General features: G+C 39.3%; 1 protein-coding gene across 2 annotated transcripts in view; it reads right to left on the bottom strand.

The window, feature by feature from the left end:
• ADCY1 (adenylate cyclase 1) overlaps positions 1–16899 on the bottom strand; it is a 226402-nt gene that overhangs the window by 92385 nt on the left and 117118 nt on the right. For both annotated transcript variants that reach the window (XM_038392725.2, XM_038392728.2), the window contains exon 5: positions 6351–6478. In XM_038392725.2, coding sequence (XP_038248653.1) covers positions 6351–6478 — 128 coding nt within the window. The remainder of the gene's footprint in view (positions 1–6350; positions 6479–16899) is intronic.

Here is a 16899-nt window from a genome sequence, read left to right on the forward strand (position 1 = left end):
AAAGATTTGCTGCCTTAAACATAAGAAAAAGCAGCTTGAGGTCTGCCCTAACTTACCCCAGGGAAAAACAGGCTCTTTGCTGACTCAGAATATATAGTGGGATAAAATGGCTTAAAGCTGCTTTCCTTCACATTCCCATCTATTCTTGCCCCAAATGCAGGGAAGAACCTTACCTTATCCTGTTAGCTCCCACAGTTAAACAAAATTGGACCAGGTGAATATTTGGATGGGAGACTGCCCAGGAACACCTAAGTGCTCCTGGAAGTGCTATTAGTAATTCAGCTATGGCATGCTTCCCTCTGTATTGAACCTGGGCCCCAGCATGAGACTGTAGTGTGATATGTGCCATCAAGCTAAGGAGAGGGATACCCAAGGATAGCGATTAAAGATTCCCTAACACTTTTCATAAGCTTATGAATGTTAACCTCAGTGTTCTGGCCACATTCCAACTGTAATATTTATCTCCTCCTTACCCATATTGCATCTTCATTTTCAATTGGATACATTACATTTCATTTCCTGCCCTGTGGCACTGCTGGGTACGATTAAATAATTCCCACATTTCATCCCTGAAGAGGCTGTATTTCCACCCTAAGCAAAGGAATTCTTTATATGTAATTAGTATATCAGTTTTTGAAATACTTTTGAATCCTTTGGGTTGAAAGATGCAAGTTATTATTTTCTGTTTAAAGACTCATAAATCTCCCACCTTTAAACGAGGCTGAGGCTCCCACTTCCACCCACTCTATTGGGGAGTAGCCAGCAGCTTGGAAAACTTGAGTTACATAATAAATATACCCTGGCAGTTACATAATAAATATACGATTTTTGAAAGTAAAATACCCTTGTAAATAATACTGACCACTGAAACCTTCAAGGTGTGACAAGCAATTTAAATAAAATGAAGAGAAAGAATCCCTGGCTTAAATACTATTAGAGAGTGAGATGATGACACCTGCCACATACTGATGAGAAGCTAAAGAATATGGGCACGTTTAATTATGTCACTAATGAATCTGATAAAGAAGATTTATGGGCAGAATTCACACCCATGCTGTGGGCCAACAAGTTCTATGTAACACTTAACTCCACCTCCAGTCTCACTTAATCCATCAAGGCAAGACTTAAATGGGGCATACACCTTGTGCTGTACCCCTGCACAGTGGTGAATTTTGCCCTGTTACCATAGGGCTACATAGGAATTCAGCGTGCAGAACAAGGATAGGATACGGTAGCCTAAGCATTTTACTACTGTGAAAGAGATGCCTCACACACTGACTGTAGTCTGACTTGGATTGTGAATTTGAAGAGGTTACTCTGAGGAAAGAAGTTGGGACAATGATAGGAAATTTTCAATAAGTTTCTTAGAGAATCTCCCAACCCCTCTTGGATCACTCTACTGGTAACAAGGAGAAACACCATCAACTGGAACCTAAATGCAGGGCCATATTTAGGGCATTTAGAAAAGGAGCATCTGCATGGACATGTTAGAGAGCACATACCATATTGTCCTAGGGACTATACAAAAATGTAGTAAAAGACAGTCCCTGCACTAAAGAGCTTGCAGTCTAAGACCCTGTTACTGCAAGCACTTGTGCACATACTTAACTTTGCACATGTGAGTTATCCCATGAAACAAATAGAACTACTCACATGTGTAAGTGTTTGGAGGATCAGGGGCTAACACTTAGGACTTTTTTGTCCATCCCAAAGAATGCTTTACTCCTTGCGTTCCTGTAAATTGGAAATGTCTATTGTGAATACCTAATCATTAAACCCTTCCAGAAGATCCACCAGGTGAATATCAAACAGCTCAAACAGATGATTTTTCATTTCATTGTGTAATGTGACAAGGCTGATACTAGGGATGAAACCTTTCTCCAGACAGGGATTTATACCAGCAATACATGTCTTCTGCAGTGGGGCAAGACCTTGAGAAGCCCACTAATTCTACAGATCTGATGTTGCCTGAAATGAAAGGTAATTTAAATACCTAAAATGCTTCCACAGCTCATGGAATTGATGAATAGCAGCATCTTCACATATGGAATCACGAACCAGACCAATGGACAAATAGTTAAAGTTGAAATTCAACTTCCATTATAAACTGTGCCTTCATCCCCTTTTTCATTTGCTCATTACACTCTCAAACTAAATTCCTTTGGAGTCTGAAATTTTCCAAGTTTATTCAAAATCCAGTTAGCAGGCTCTTGAGTTCTGTGAACGTCCGTTGGCTTGGCTATACATTCCAATCAATCTAATCTTGGCACACACAGCTCAACAATGTCTGACTGGATGATGCTTCCTGTCACAGTGTTATGTACTGGGCCTGGATCCAGGCTAGCCTCTGCCTCAGTTTCCCCTTTAGTTCCAAGGCCAATTGCTTGTCTGCTTTTCCCCAACCTTCCCAGGAAGGCCTAACTGCCATGCCCAGAGCATTTCAAGCCCTTCTTTCAGGGCACCAGTTTATTAATTCAATCAAACCTCACAATCAGTGCAGGCTGCTGGGACCCAGAGGTCTTTCATTCTACTCCCATATCTTTCTGTGCCAGGGCTAGTCATAGGAGCCAACCTCTCTCCTGCAGCCCCCCGCTTTCAACTGAGGGATCTCAGCTGTTTGCAAAGCTCACTTAGCCCCCTCCTCAGCTGAGTCTGATAAACTGAACAGGACTGGTTGATCCTAGGTTCCTGGCCCTTAAAGGGGCAGGCCATCCTGGTACACCCATATTAAAGTGAGGAAAATTTTTGCAGTGATTTCAAAGGCAACAATAGCTGTTCCCTGACCCTTTTCTGATTTCTGAGATGATCACAGTTTTTATGTTAGTTAAACTAACAGAAAGCATATGTAGCAGGTCTGGGTCTTGCAATCCTTACTCACACAAGTAGTTCCATTGAAATCAATGGATTACTTAAATGTGTGAAAGATGAAGGATTGGCCTCTGCCAATTTAACTCTCTCTATAAATCTGACACCATCAATTACTGCTCCGTCAACCTTGACTCTTTTTCATCTTGCCCTCTCCCACCATCTCCTAATCTCCAGTGCACACACTGTGCTGTCTTTTCCAATTTATTAAACCCTGTCAAAAAGAAAATGCTGAAGTTGCCTGTTACTTATCTTCCACCATGAGTTCTCACTGACTGTGCCTAGATAATACACAGCAGCCCATCTGCTTCATTCCCTCTTTTCTAATTTGACTTTTTATTGATGTTTACTTTATCATGATAGCAAACAATAAACGCAAACATGAAAGAGAGTCCAACTAATGAAATTATAGATTAATTTTCATATTTAAAAATAGATAAGAGGCAGAAGCAGTGCCTTTGCATACATTTTAAATGAAGTTCACAGAATTTGTAGAAGGTCTATATGTCTAACTCTACTTCTCCCCAATTCAAGGACTTTCTATAAGTGGAACACCTATTTACTACAGAAGGAATGCTGTGCATGGATGGCTTTGGAGGATACATTTATTTAGTAAAGACAATATTAATTCTGATCCTAGTGTATATCTGAATTGCTGAAATATCCCTTGTTACTATGTTTTAACTGTATTTACATAACAAAAATATCTAAAATAATAATAATTATTACATAGTAAAAGAAATAATAATAGATCTTTAGGTTTGTATATCACCTTTCACCCTAAAATGCTTTACAGATTTCACAATATATACATACACAACAGGAATTTATACTGGATGAATGGATGGCTGAAAATGGGACAAGTTTAACCAAACCTTTTAAAATTTTGGTTATTTTGATAAATGGGACATAGAATCAAATCATGCCTGAGCCAGTGTACCACAAGGAGACAGAAATGGGATACAGCCACTAGCTATATCAGATTCTTCCCTGCCTTTCTCTGCACTGTGGAATTCTCCTTAAAGGAAGTCTAATAGAGCCATGCCACCACAAAGCTCAAGAGCTGGTATGGAGATACAGAATTGTGTGTCTATTGCCATGCATCTCCAAAGGATCTGCAAGGTTTAGAAGACACAATCCTTGCCATGACTTCAATGTAGACAAACCCATCTCTCAAAAGAATTTGGAATAATAATAATTATTGAAGAGAACCCCATACAATTTTCCACAGCTCCAAGCCCCTTCATGTAGCAGCATGATCTGGTTCTTATACAGCTATTTTATATGAATGGAATACACGATGGTGTGGTGTATACATCAGCATGCATTTCAGGATCTGGAAGCGTATATTTCAGGCTCTATCAGCATGCATTTCAGATAGTCACATTGCATACAGGTGGCAGAGTCACTTTTGAGTTATGTAGGTTGCAAGTGCCAGTAAGACTTTTACAACACAGCATACCATCATGTATGGTAGAGATGTCACATATGATAGACAAAAATATTCATAGCAATGTTTGAGAGAGTTTTTTCAGACGTTATGAGGACTATTTTTCATAATGCTCTGACTGTGAAACTATGGCCTCAATTATCCTGTTTGCATGTGCACTGGTCTAATGGCTTTAACTGGACATTGCACATGTATTACAGACAGCATGCTCTGGCCCCCAGATTCTTCATCCAGCTGTTCACGTCTCAGAAATATAACTAATGCATTAAAAATACCTCTAAAAAGTACTTAATATCTCACCAATTTAAACCTGGCATTCAGAGCCATTCCTAGCCTAGAAGTGAAAGCTAAGTCCCCCACATAGGGAAGTTGGAAAGTCCCATTTCAAGACTTAGAGGTTTGTCAAATATCTGTCCTTGACCAAGAACTGAATTTGCCCATTCTGCAACTTGGGCAATTAGAATTCTGGGAGCAGGGAGGCCTGCAAATTTCACCTTTGGACTGTAGAGGAAACATTTCTTTGGCAAGGTGGTTTAAAAAGTAGACAAACATGGCAACTGTGCAGAAACTACCCAATAGTGACTGAAATGTTAGGCTAAGTCCTGAGAGAGATGGATCAGTGAGCAGAGAGGAGGTGAAATGATCAAAGTTACAGGCTAATTCATTTATCACGTGGCTCTGCAAGATAACACATGGATATTGCCTCCAAATATGTAGGATAAATAAAGACTAAGACGGAAAGATACTACATTGTAAGGCACTATAGACCCTTCATAATGTTTCTTTAAAATCAGTACTGAAATGTTACTGAGGACTACAAATGCATACAAATTATGCTTTTCAAAAATCATACAACTTCCAGTCATTGTAAGTTTTTGATCACTCTACATAAAACTATAGCAGAAAATGTTTTACTGCCTGCTTTCAAATTAAAGGCTAGATTGTACCTTGATCTATGTACTTCTGCTGGGGACTAAGGGGCTGCAAGCGTGAAAGGATCACTTCTCTTCCTCTCCCAAACAGGTAAGTAATGAGGAGAGGTGGAGCCTTGGCTCTGGTCTCTCTCCTGTAAATGGGATGGCCAATGCAAGGGGCAGGGGCAGTAATTAGCTTCTCGTAAGAACTAATAGCCAATTGCTATCCCCCCTCAGAACAGGGCTCCTGGAGAGTTGCTCCCGCAGGGCTTGTGGCAAAGCCTTAATCTGTCCAAAGGCACTAGCATTACATAACTCAGTGTGTATTTATATGTAGCATGACTATGTGTCAGTGTGTTCACATATATATTGTCTGTAAAATATTGATACATGGTAGTGAAGAAACCACACAAATTCTTCTCCCACTTCTCCCTCCCCAGTGTCAGTATATGAAATACATTTCCAGCTCTTGCTTAGTAACTAGCAGGTCATTCAGAACTCTCTCACATTCACACTTCACCTTTTGGTAAAAAGGCAATCAGTTCAGAGCTCTGAAGCATAACGAAAACTTCTCTGAGACGCAAAATGAATTTCACATTGCATGTCTGATGAAAGGCAAAATAAAAGTTTCAAAATGACATACAGAAAGGCAAAAATCAGAGTGAACAATTGATTTGGGAATATGAACACACACAACAGATATACATCAAAGTCTGTTTGGCATTTACATACAAGTGGGTGAACTCAGAGGAGTTTCCCTGCTTAGAATTAGATTCCCTGCTTACTGGTTCAATGCACATTGCTATGGCAAATAGTAATAGAGGTAGTTCATGAGTTCCCCTTTTCTCTCTCCCCCTCACTGCGTGGCACATGTGCATGCATGCACAAACTCATTTTTTCTCATCAAATTGATTAAATGAAATAGAAAAGCAGTACCTAGAATGCACTGTGTAAAAACAAGACTCTCTCATGGTAAAAAAGTGTACCACTGTAAAGGTTTAAATGAGCATAGTTCCAGCAGAAACTGCCACTCCCTTAATAACACACATCACAAACATAGCAGGAATAATACTGTTTCCCACTGGGCACTGAAGCCTGAGTACCGTGACTGAGATACTTACGTGATGGTGTCAATCATATCCAGCCCCATTTCGACACAGCAGTGGGCATGGTCAGTTTTGGGCTGTGTCAATCCAGATACACAATAGTAACAGTCCCCTAGAATTTTAATTCTTCTGCAGTGGTTTTCCTTTAATAAAAACAGACAGGAATAATAGATTTTTAAAAATATTTACAATAGAAATCACATACTGCATAACAAACTTTTTTCATATAAAGTTTATGTGGTCACAGTAAACAATCTCCAGTACAGAAGCTATGAGGTCATAATGCTGAACTGTCACCTTCTGTATATCAAATAGGGTAATCAGTTCAGCTTTGTTCAATTGGGCAGCATCATAATTCCAGATTACAATGTAACATTGTGACTGTATGCTTTCCAACAGAGATGCCTCAGATCAAACACTGCATCTTAACAGTCACAAACAGTACATAAGTTCGGATCCAAACTTTGCATCTGGACTATAATGTCTATAATAGTTCAAACCAAAAGGCTGGAACCAAACTACCTCTGAACATTGGGGAAGTTTGGATTCAGATGAATTTGTGACTCAAACCCGTCTGTAATTTATAAGGCAGGTGTTTTTTGTTGTTGTTGTTGTTGCTATGGTGGTGGTATTTTGTTTCTTTTTTTTTTTTAAAAAAAAAGAAGATGCTCATTGGGCTGTATTAACAATACATAAATTGATAGGGCAAACTCATTCTCAATTTAAATGTGCAAACATGACATATGGGCAGAATAGAAGATGCAGTCATGTACTGTTACTGAATTTGCCTCTTATTTACATGGGCTGGCAAGTTCTTCAGTAGCAAATGTATGACTAAATCTTTCATGATTTGAAGAAGAAATGATGGGAGGTGGTGACAGCTATATTATTTTCAGTAGCACCTCCACCACTTGCAAACTAGAACACTGTTTAATAATAATGCAGCATCATAGGTTGCTTGTCAGATCTCTGTCCAAAGCCCTGACATGGAAGGTGTTTTCCAGTGATCCAATGCATGGCTGCCAGCTAGGACCTCACACATAGAATTATGCTGAAATTGTTACTCATTTGTTTGGGACAGTGACTATGTTGAAAGGTGAAATCTAACAACAAATTGGAGATCAGGAAATTCAATTAATGTAGTTGGTACAGGATATGAAATATTACTATACAGTCCTGACCAACAACCCAGGACAATGTAGGTAGGGACTGTTTTCCTGAAGCCCTCGGTTAGGGTCTGGCAATAACATAGTTAAACAAGAAAAGATGGTGATGGTATCCGTTGCAAGAAGGACTGCACAAAGCTCCTGGCGAGAGCAGTGAAAGAGAGTACTTAAATAAAACAGATTAAAGGATCCCAATTTTATGTCTGGGACTATGAAGGCACATGCCTCATGAGATTAGTTAGTATGAATACGAGGAGAAAAAGCTTAAAATTATTCTGACCAATTTTTCCTATAGTGATGTCCCAGGTAAAGCTTAAGTGGCCCAGAAAAAAAAATTTAAAATGTCCAACAAATTTCTTAATCTGACTGGTTCAGCTCCTCCTAAATCCACATTCTGAGAAAATCTAAGGCTCAGTTATTTGATCACAGCTCCCCCACAGGTAGGTCTACACTTAAAGCAGCATGTAGAATACAGACGCTGTATGGATATAAACAACAATGTAAACAGTGAGGCACAGCTGAGGAAAGTAGCACAGAGTAGAGTGCCTGAACCCAGGGTACATACTGTACACGATTCTCTACATGCCTAAGCAGTGCCTCCCACATCTACAGTGCTATTTTTGGCAGTGTACTGCCAGAGCCTTTCCCCACTGCAGTGAAAGACTCCAGCAGCTGGGAAAGTCTCTGGTAGCTTCCCACTGCTGGAGCCTTTCCCTGCTGCCTCTCCCTGCGTAGGAGCCTCTCACCCCTGTGTGTAACTACATGCCACAGTGTGGAGGCAACTCGCTTATGCCATCAAAAGTGTAGGCAGCTGTAGACCAAGTTACAGTGACACTGATCCAATCAGGGAACAGAAACAATAACACATGGCTCACACCAACCACCATATATTCTTGTAACAACCAATAGCAAACAACTTGATAAAAGTGTTACGACTACGAGCTGTTTGCTGTGTTTTCATAAAATATATAAGTATTTCTGACTAGTGAATAGAAGTACTTGTGGCACCTTAGAGACTAACAAATTTATTAGAGCATAAGCTTTAAATGCATCCGATGAAGTGAGCTGTAGCTCACGAAAGCTTATGCTCTAATAAATTTGTTAGTCTCTAAGGTGCCACAAGTACTCCTTTTCTTTTTGCGAATACAGACTAACACGGCTGCTACTCTGAAACCTGACTAGTGAATAAGTCTGTATGTATACACCCAAATATATATATAAATTATATGTACATATAAAATCAACATCTGTCCTTGAACAGAAAAGAGGGTGAAATCTGTAAAATCAATGGTGAATAGTTTTCCCAACTCCTTTTACACAGAGCATTAATTAAAGAGGAACCCTATACAGAAAATAAAAGAGTAGGCCATTCTTCCCAGGTATGTACTAACAAGCAGCATAGATATTTTAGTAGGTCAGGTAACTGTTTAATATGCCATAGGGCATGATTTGGAATGTATTAGTCTTTATCTTTGTCCATATTTTTGTTATTAATTTCATCATTAATTGGAAAAGTCAAAATAGCATTATCATGCAAAATAACTTCTGTTAAAGAATGTGTGTATTTGGCAGTTATTCTTCAAAATTATGCTTTATTGCCTAGGAACCCAATATTGCAAACACATATGAATGTGCTTAAGTTTAACCTCAGTTAGGATATTCCTTCAGCCCATACTCAGGAAAATTCTCATAGATTTTATTGCAAGTTTTAAGTAAGTAAGGATTGCAGACAAAAGCCCTAAGTATTTTGAGATCCTTGGCTGAATGACAGTATTAATGGAAGGTATTATTACTAGAAACAAAATACCTATGAATATACAATCCAGGAAGTCTATCCTGACATGAAACACCTCTTCTTACTCCATGTACTAACTTTTGAACAGGGGCTGCTAAATTATGGTGACAAATTAAGTATTTTTCATGGAGCAAATTATGTACCAGTAATAGCTGCTGCGCAGTAAAGACTGAAACCCGCTTTTTGTCCTACCCTACATAAAGTTTTTTTCAGCTTCAAATTTGATATGTGTGGTCTGTGACCAACAGATGACTGCTTGACCTAATCAGAAGTTATTTGAACAAAGCCACTTAGAAATATGGATGCAGAAAATTAATTGCGCCACATTGCTTCTTCAATGCCTGCCTACAAAATGGCTTGAATGAAAGACTTAGTTTTATTAGAGAGAGCTTGGTGTAGAGTATTGCATAAACCACATATGAGATGATGTCAAGGGACTGTACTAAGTTATTAGGATCATCACAGCAGCAAATCAGAATCCAGCACATTTAAGGATTGTTGGGTAAGATAAGTCAGAGTTTTTATTATAATTATGTGTATTACCATAGCGCCTGGGAACCCCTTGTACTAAGCATTGTACAAACACAGAACAAAGGATGTTCCCTGCTCCAAAGAGTTTACAATTTAAGTAGAGGACAAGAGAAAACAGATGGATAAAGGCAGACAGACCAGGAAGAACAATGAGACAACGTTGGTCAGCACAATAACTGTTGTCAAGATTTTTGTAAGCATCATTGGAAAGGAGAGTTTTATTATTTTTATTATTATTTTTTTTCTATCTTTGTAATTTTTTAAAATCTATTTTTGTTCCCCTCCTTTCCCCATCCCCAGCTTGGACATAAAATAAGGGAGAAATCAGCTGCCTTTCCTTCAAATAAATATGGTCGATAACTACTCTTCTTACATCAGCTGTCACTCAGACACTCGTATAGAGAAAACCACCCCACTCTGAAATTATTCTTTAAGATTGGTTGAGATTTAACCACATGTTCCATCAAATTTAATGAAACACACATGGTGGTTGAGGTAGTATCTTTTATTGAACCAGCTTCTGTTAGTGGAAGAGACAAGCTTGTGAACTCCACCCTCATCCCTTTAGTCCCCCCCCCAAAAAAAAACAACAAAACAAACACACTTATAGAGGACCTGGAGCTAAATCATCTGCACTGCTTTGAAAAATCCCACTATATTTTTATCAGCTTTTTTCCCCTCACTCATATCTATTTATAGCAACTGACTAATGCATAGTGATCTGTAGGAGCTTGTTTGATTTTCTTCTTGCTGCTCACTCTCTCTCTCTGTGTGAGGTTGATTTCAGTGCTAACAGTGAATCTATATGTGAACAATCACTTTAACTTTATATGCAAGTTAACCAAAGAAACTCTCTTTTCTCTTTTGTTTTATCAAAACTCCCAGAAAAACCTGAGTCAACACAACTCCCCAACAGCAATAGTTATAAATTCAAGTCACCATAGCTCCTGTAATAGTTGATCATTTTGGCCTCATAAGCGTAATAGAAGACACCAGGGTCTGCCAGTATTTCCAGCCCACTGCATCCACCAACCAGACCGTCCACCTGCAGAGTTTAATCAAAATACTTCCAAAATGACCTGCAGAGAGTTCCCTCCAGACAAGAGAGCAATTTGTTGGTATCAGGTGGAGGCCTAAATCTACAACTTCACAGATGGCAGACTTTTTCAAGTTGCTAAGTAACCTTTAAATTTTCAACCAAAGTGGCTAAAAAATCCGTTGGTCTCCTCTGAGTGGGGCAAGGGGAGCTTTCTTAATTCGGAAAGGGTTCTGCTGTTTTTACATCTCCAAGTTCTCTTGCAAAAGTCGTGGTTGCCACCTTGGGATATGGAATACAAAACTGGAATTTCAGATACATTAGATCAAGCCCCTTGTACCACCCGATCCAAATTATGTTTCATGCTCAGTGGTTAAAGATTTTTTAATAAAATAAAGGGAACAGAATTCACAGAGTAAGAAAGGACCATGTAACAAGGTATTAAAGTTTTGACCTTGAAGGAACTCTTGATAAATGCTTAAGTCCCTCTGGAGCCAATGCTTTGCTGGCTCAGCACTTAGGACTATAACTGAGAGACCTTCTCAACTGCCAAATTCTAAAAAGGTCTAGAATTACTTTTTGTTTGTCTGCTGCCAGCAGAGGAGATAGACAGATGTTGATGGGCATACAGCTGTGTGTTGCCTGGGGTTTATTGTTCTGGCTGCAAAACTGAAACTAACATGAAAGTGAGGCTTTGCACTAGGGAGGGGGGAGACCACAGAGCTCCCTGAACATTTAAAGAGACAAGGCATCATATTGTTGATCAATGCAACTCCCTTTTTGGATAGGACTGGTGAGAAATTTTGTTGTTAGGTGAACAGATCTAGGTCAACACTTTGAAAATATTGGGCATGTCTACACTCGAGACATCTTGCTTGAGCTAGTGCATTGAAAATAGAAGTATAGCTACAGCAATATGGGAAGCAGGAAGGGGTTGCCACCCCAAGTGCAATCCTGCCCTGGACATCGGGTACATACTCAGGCAGCTAGTCTCTACTAATGCTCACACTGCCATGACTACACTTCTATTTTAGTACACGTATGTCTGCCCAAGTTGCAAATTACACCTCCAGCTCAAGTATAGGTGTAACCACTGATGCTTTTTCTAACATCTGTAAAAATAAACTAAGTAACTGCTGCAGGGAACAGATGCTTCTCTATTTAGAGCACAGTGGAAGCTCTAGGGTTGTAACTAGCTATCTGGACTACAGCATAGCTTCTGCGCACCAAAAAACAAGAACAAAAAATGAAGACTAGTTAAATATAATTAAGACGAACAAACTTTTAAAATCTAAATGCCAAATGTATCCCTAAGGTAACTCCATTAACTTCAAGGATAAATTTGACCTTATGTGACTTATATATAGTTAACTCAGTGTTTGACATATGGATCCAACTTACTTACTGTAGGCCTATTTTAACCTGTTTTGCAGTTATGATATATAAATTAGTTTATTGCTTAACCCCTCTGGAGTCACAATCCATGAATGGGGCAGGAAGGAAATCTGTTAAGTAGTAACATTTTTTATTAGTAGAAAAAGTGTGGAAATGTATATCCGCTGAGCTATAGAAAGAGCTCATTCCCCATAGGAGCTAGATTTGGGCTCAGATCTGCTCTGCAGAGCTACGGGAACGATTAAGAAGAACTAGCAAAAGATGCAGAAGCAGGGCTCCCATCTCTTCCACCACAGACTCCAATAGCCCTACTCCCTCTCCCAGACAGCTCATGGACATGATAACTAGTAATACTTAGCTCTTATACCAGCTAGACAGAAGGAACGTGAATTCAGTTACTGCTTAAGAACCTATTTAAAATGATTACAAGAACCAGAGTATTTAAAAAAAGCAAACAACAAAAATACCCACCCCCTCCCCACATACATATTCAGCTATTTAAATTAAAAACAGGAGTCAGTTTGTGCCTGATAGGCACAGGCCCGCATTGGAGATTGTGCTGAGTTTCACCCTCTCAGGGAAAGCTCCTACCTAACCTTAGGCTTTTGGCCAGAGACCCAAGTTTTTGTGAGATTTCTCAGTCCTGCCTCCATGGTGCTGCAATCATGAGGCTGGCCTCGCATAGAACAGAGGAATAGGCATATGGGTCGCGTCTGGGCAGGCTGCAAAGACAACAGCTCTTGGGCTCTTCTTCCTCCATACACACATTTGGAATCATCATTGCCCTGATCTTTTAAAAAATACATTTCCTTTGCGTCCATTTCCCCCCTCACATGTGGAAGAGGAGAGGGAAACTGCTAAAACAAACATCTCTGGCTTTTCAGTTTCTCACTGAAGCCCCAGGAGGGATTGTGCAAGAGCTCAAGGGAGTGCAACAGAAATGTACTCAGCATGGTGCAGGAAGCGCCTCTCTCTGTGGCTTGCCAGTGCAGAAGAGGAGGATGACTGCAGGGCCTCATCTCCCCTCTATTATCTTTGGGGTGTCTTCAATTCATGGTGGTCACAGGTGTGATCAATGAGTAACTGGTCCTTGACTGAGGGAGCAGTCTCTTTGCACTCCCTCACTCCTTCCGTATTTTCCTTGCTTCTCTCTGTTCCCTATTTTCACTTCTCTCTGCTACCCCACCCTTCTCCCCGCATTTTTCTGTTCCTCTACACCAGTCCCCAATGTCCAGAATAGCCACAAACTTTGTTGGAAGCTCTGGTCCTGCAGCCTTTATGTGAGTAGCCCACTGTAGTTATTCACACGAGTTAGGGACATGGGATCAGATTTTTAGTTGCAGACAAATGGCATGGCACCACTGCTTTCAATGAAAATACACTGATTTACACTAGCTGAGCATCTAGCTCTCAGGATCAAGCCCTTAACCTATTTAACGCAGGTTGAAATCATCATAGTTGTATCCTTGTTTTAGGGTCTAAATATAAAATGTTTGTTAGATCAGAAACAAAAATCCCCCACAATATCATATCATTGTAAGACAAAAAAACAACCCCCTCATTATTTAATCTGTTTTCCCTAATTTAGGGCCTAATTCTGCTCCCACAGAAAACCAATGGAATTTTTACCATTGACTTCAATGGGAACAAGATAAGGCCCCTATTCTTTAGTTAATGGCTGTACAGACCTTTGAAGATGTGACATAAAAATTATAAGTAATATTGCTATTGTTATCAAGTCTAGCTTCTATTCAGTTTAATAAACATGTCCAGCTGTAAAGCCCTCTGAAGCTTAATAGAAAATTAAAATGGTTTTAGAGGATTTTTGAAGCACCCTATAGAATTTAATAGGGAAGTACTATACATCTCTACTACAGATATATATATAGGATAACTTAAAAAAAGATCTATAGGTCATTACTAGTTTCATCCCTATTAAATATTATAGATTTTTCCATTAAATTAGAATATTTTATACAGAGGCAGAACAACAGATTATCTTGGGCATAACACTGCACAAACATTCATTCACACAATGCTGTACACTCAAATATTCAGCTTCTGACCTACAATTCCTTACGTTCAGTTATTAATTAAGGTTAATGGTAATAACTGTAGGATGCTTTGTAAAAGCCAAATTGAATAAAATGTATACTCCCATACCACATTAAGTTCACATTTTAAAAAAAACAGATCTCTTTATTCTTCTTGCCTACTTTATTTCTACTTCAGTCCAGGAAAGAAACATGCCAAAATAGAAAATAAAAAGGAAATAAAAAACAAGAATAATAAAGGATGGGTGAGTTCCCTTCCATAACATTTTCTTAAATTATTAGATTAAACAAAAATCCTGCTGCTGCAACTCACTTCAATGGGGCAATGTGCAGGTATAGGGGTTTGCCTACAGGAATGCAGTTGCAGGATCAGCATCTCAACTTACTGTTTTATGCATTCTATGTTGTACTGTATGCAGCTATTGGAAATTCTGAAACTATTTAAGTTGGTAATGGAAAAGTATGGGTATTCAACACAACCTGAGTCTAATAGGTTTTTGTCTAGATGCTAACCTAAAGTTGTTTGTTTTCAGGACAATATCCCCTACTTCCCTTTCCTACATCATATATGAAATGTGTTCTCTCACCAGTGGATATTATTTGGGATAAACTACTAAAAATGTGAAATATGAACATAATGGAGAACATAGTTGGCATTTGATCAAACAGAATAATTATTATCTGTACTGTGTCGTTCATAAACCTTTGCCTCCCCCTCCACAAGAAAAATATTTTTATTTCAATTAGTAAATCAACTGACCACTTGGTAGCTCCAAGGAAAATCTGTAGTCTCTAAAAAAATACAGCGCTTTGAAAAGACTGCAAAAGAGCTGCTGACAAGTTATATACATTGTTTGCCGTGTTGTTGTAGCTGTGTTGCTCCTAGGATATGAGAGAGATAAGGTGGATGATGTAATATCTTTTATTGGACCACCTTCTGTTGGTGAGAGAGACAGGCTTTCGAGCTACACAGAGCTCTTCTTCAGGTAGCTTGAAAGCTTGTCCCTTTCACCAACCGAGTTGGTCCAATGAGAGTTATAGAAGTGTTATTTATTCCAAAATGGCAAGTGTATAAGCAGCTCGTTTTAAGCCAACAATATTGAAGAGCTCTTGACGAGCATGGAAAAGTAATTACAAAACCAACACCTCTTTGTTACTAAATCTGTTCAATCCATGAGTGCTGAAAAGAGCACATTTCTCAATAACCATCAAATGCAGTTATGAGATCACTTGAACTTTGTTCAAAATGAGCATCGGGAAGAATTTAGAAGCTTATCAGGCAGAAGAGTCTTCCTGTCCCTGGAAGATGGATGGAGAAGGTACTCTGTGCCACCCCCTGCAATCCCATCCACCCAAAGGAACTGTTGTCTCTGAAATAGCATGCAGATACTACAGCGATTATATAAAGTGGATCAGCCCTGAAAGAAGGAGTTGACCTTCAATGACTCTCACATGAAGTGGTCTCTGGAAGCAGGAACATGCCATAGGTGGCTTAATCATTACAATACTTTTGGCAACAAAATATCTGAGGCTCATTCTCCCTCAGGTATCTCTTGTAATATAGGTCTCTCTAATTTTTTGTATCTTTGAGCATGACAACAAAATAGTGGATAAAACATAACTGGCTCACACAATTGTAGAGTTTTAAAAAAACCTTTGACAAAGTCCTTCACAGGACGGTCTCAGGGAAACAAAGGGCATGTCCTACCTTGCAATCATGGGGTGTAACTAAAGCACATATATAGACCTACTCTAGCTAGCGTGGGTATTGGTAGCAGTGAAGGCATGGTAGTGCAGGCTTCCGCACAGGCTGTACAAGCCCACCCAAAACCCCAGGGTACTTACTCAAGTGGCTGACACCTGTGCTGGCACAGCTGCACTGTTACTGGTACCCAAGCTCACTGTATTAAAGCAAGCTCAGGTATATCTACACACACTGCAATCGCACCCTTTGATTGCAATTCAGACACTCCCTAAAATTGTCATGAGGTGAAAACTATGGATTAGAAACTGGCTAAGAGAGTCGGCAGATTAGAAATAAAAAGTCAATTTTCACGATTGCAAAAAGCTAACAATGGGATGACTCAATGTCCTCTACTAGCATGGGGGCTGTTCAATAATTTATTAATGATCTGGAAGAAGCAGTAAACAGGCAGGTGTCAAAAACTGCAGACTGCACCAATTTACTTAGGTTATTCATGCCTAGAGATGGCTGTTAGGAACTTTAGAGGGACATAAGAAAACTAGGTGAAAGGGCAATCCAATCGCAGATGAAGCTCATGGTTCAGAAATGCAAGGCTATGCACATGGCTATGAACTACTCTGTCATGTCACTGGATTCTTAAGTAACCATAGCCACTCGGAAAAGAGACCTGAACATCGCTCTGGACAGGTCAGTGAAAATCTATGCGCATTGTGTTATGATAAACAAAAAGAATATTGCAGAAATGTCAAACAGGTGAGGAAAGTGACCCCCATGATTAGATGAATGGAAAGAAGATGGGGATTGTTTAGAGACTAGATTAATAAAAGAAGAAGTTTGCAAACTGTAACGAATGGTGAAGATAACATCAGTTGAATGCTCTTA

The sequence above is a fragment of the Dermochelys coriacea genome, chromosome 2 (assembly GCF_009764565.3).
Source record: "Dermochelys coriacea isolate rDerCor1 chromosome 2, rDerCor1.pri.v4, whole genome shotgun sequence".
NCBI lineage: Eukaryota > Metazoa > Chordata > Testudines > Dermochelyidae > Dermochelys > Dermochelys coriacea.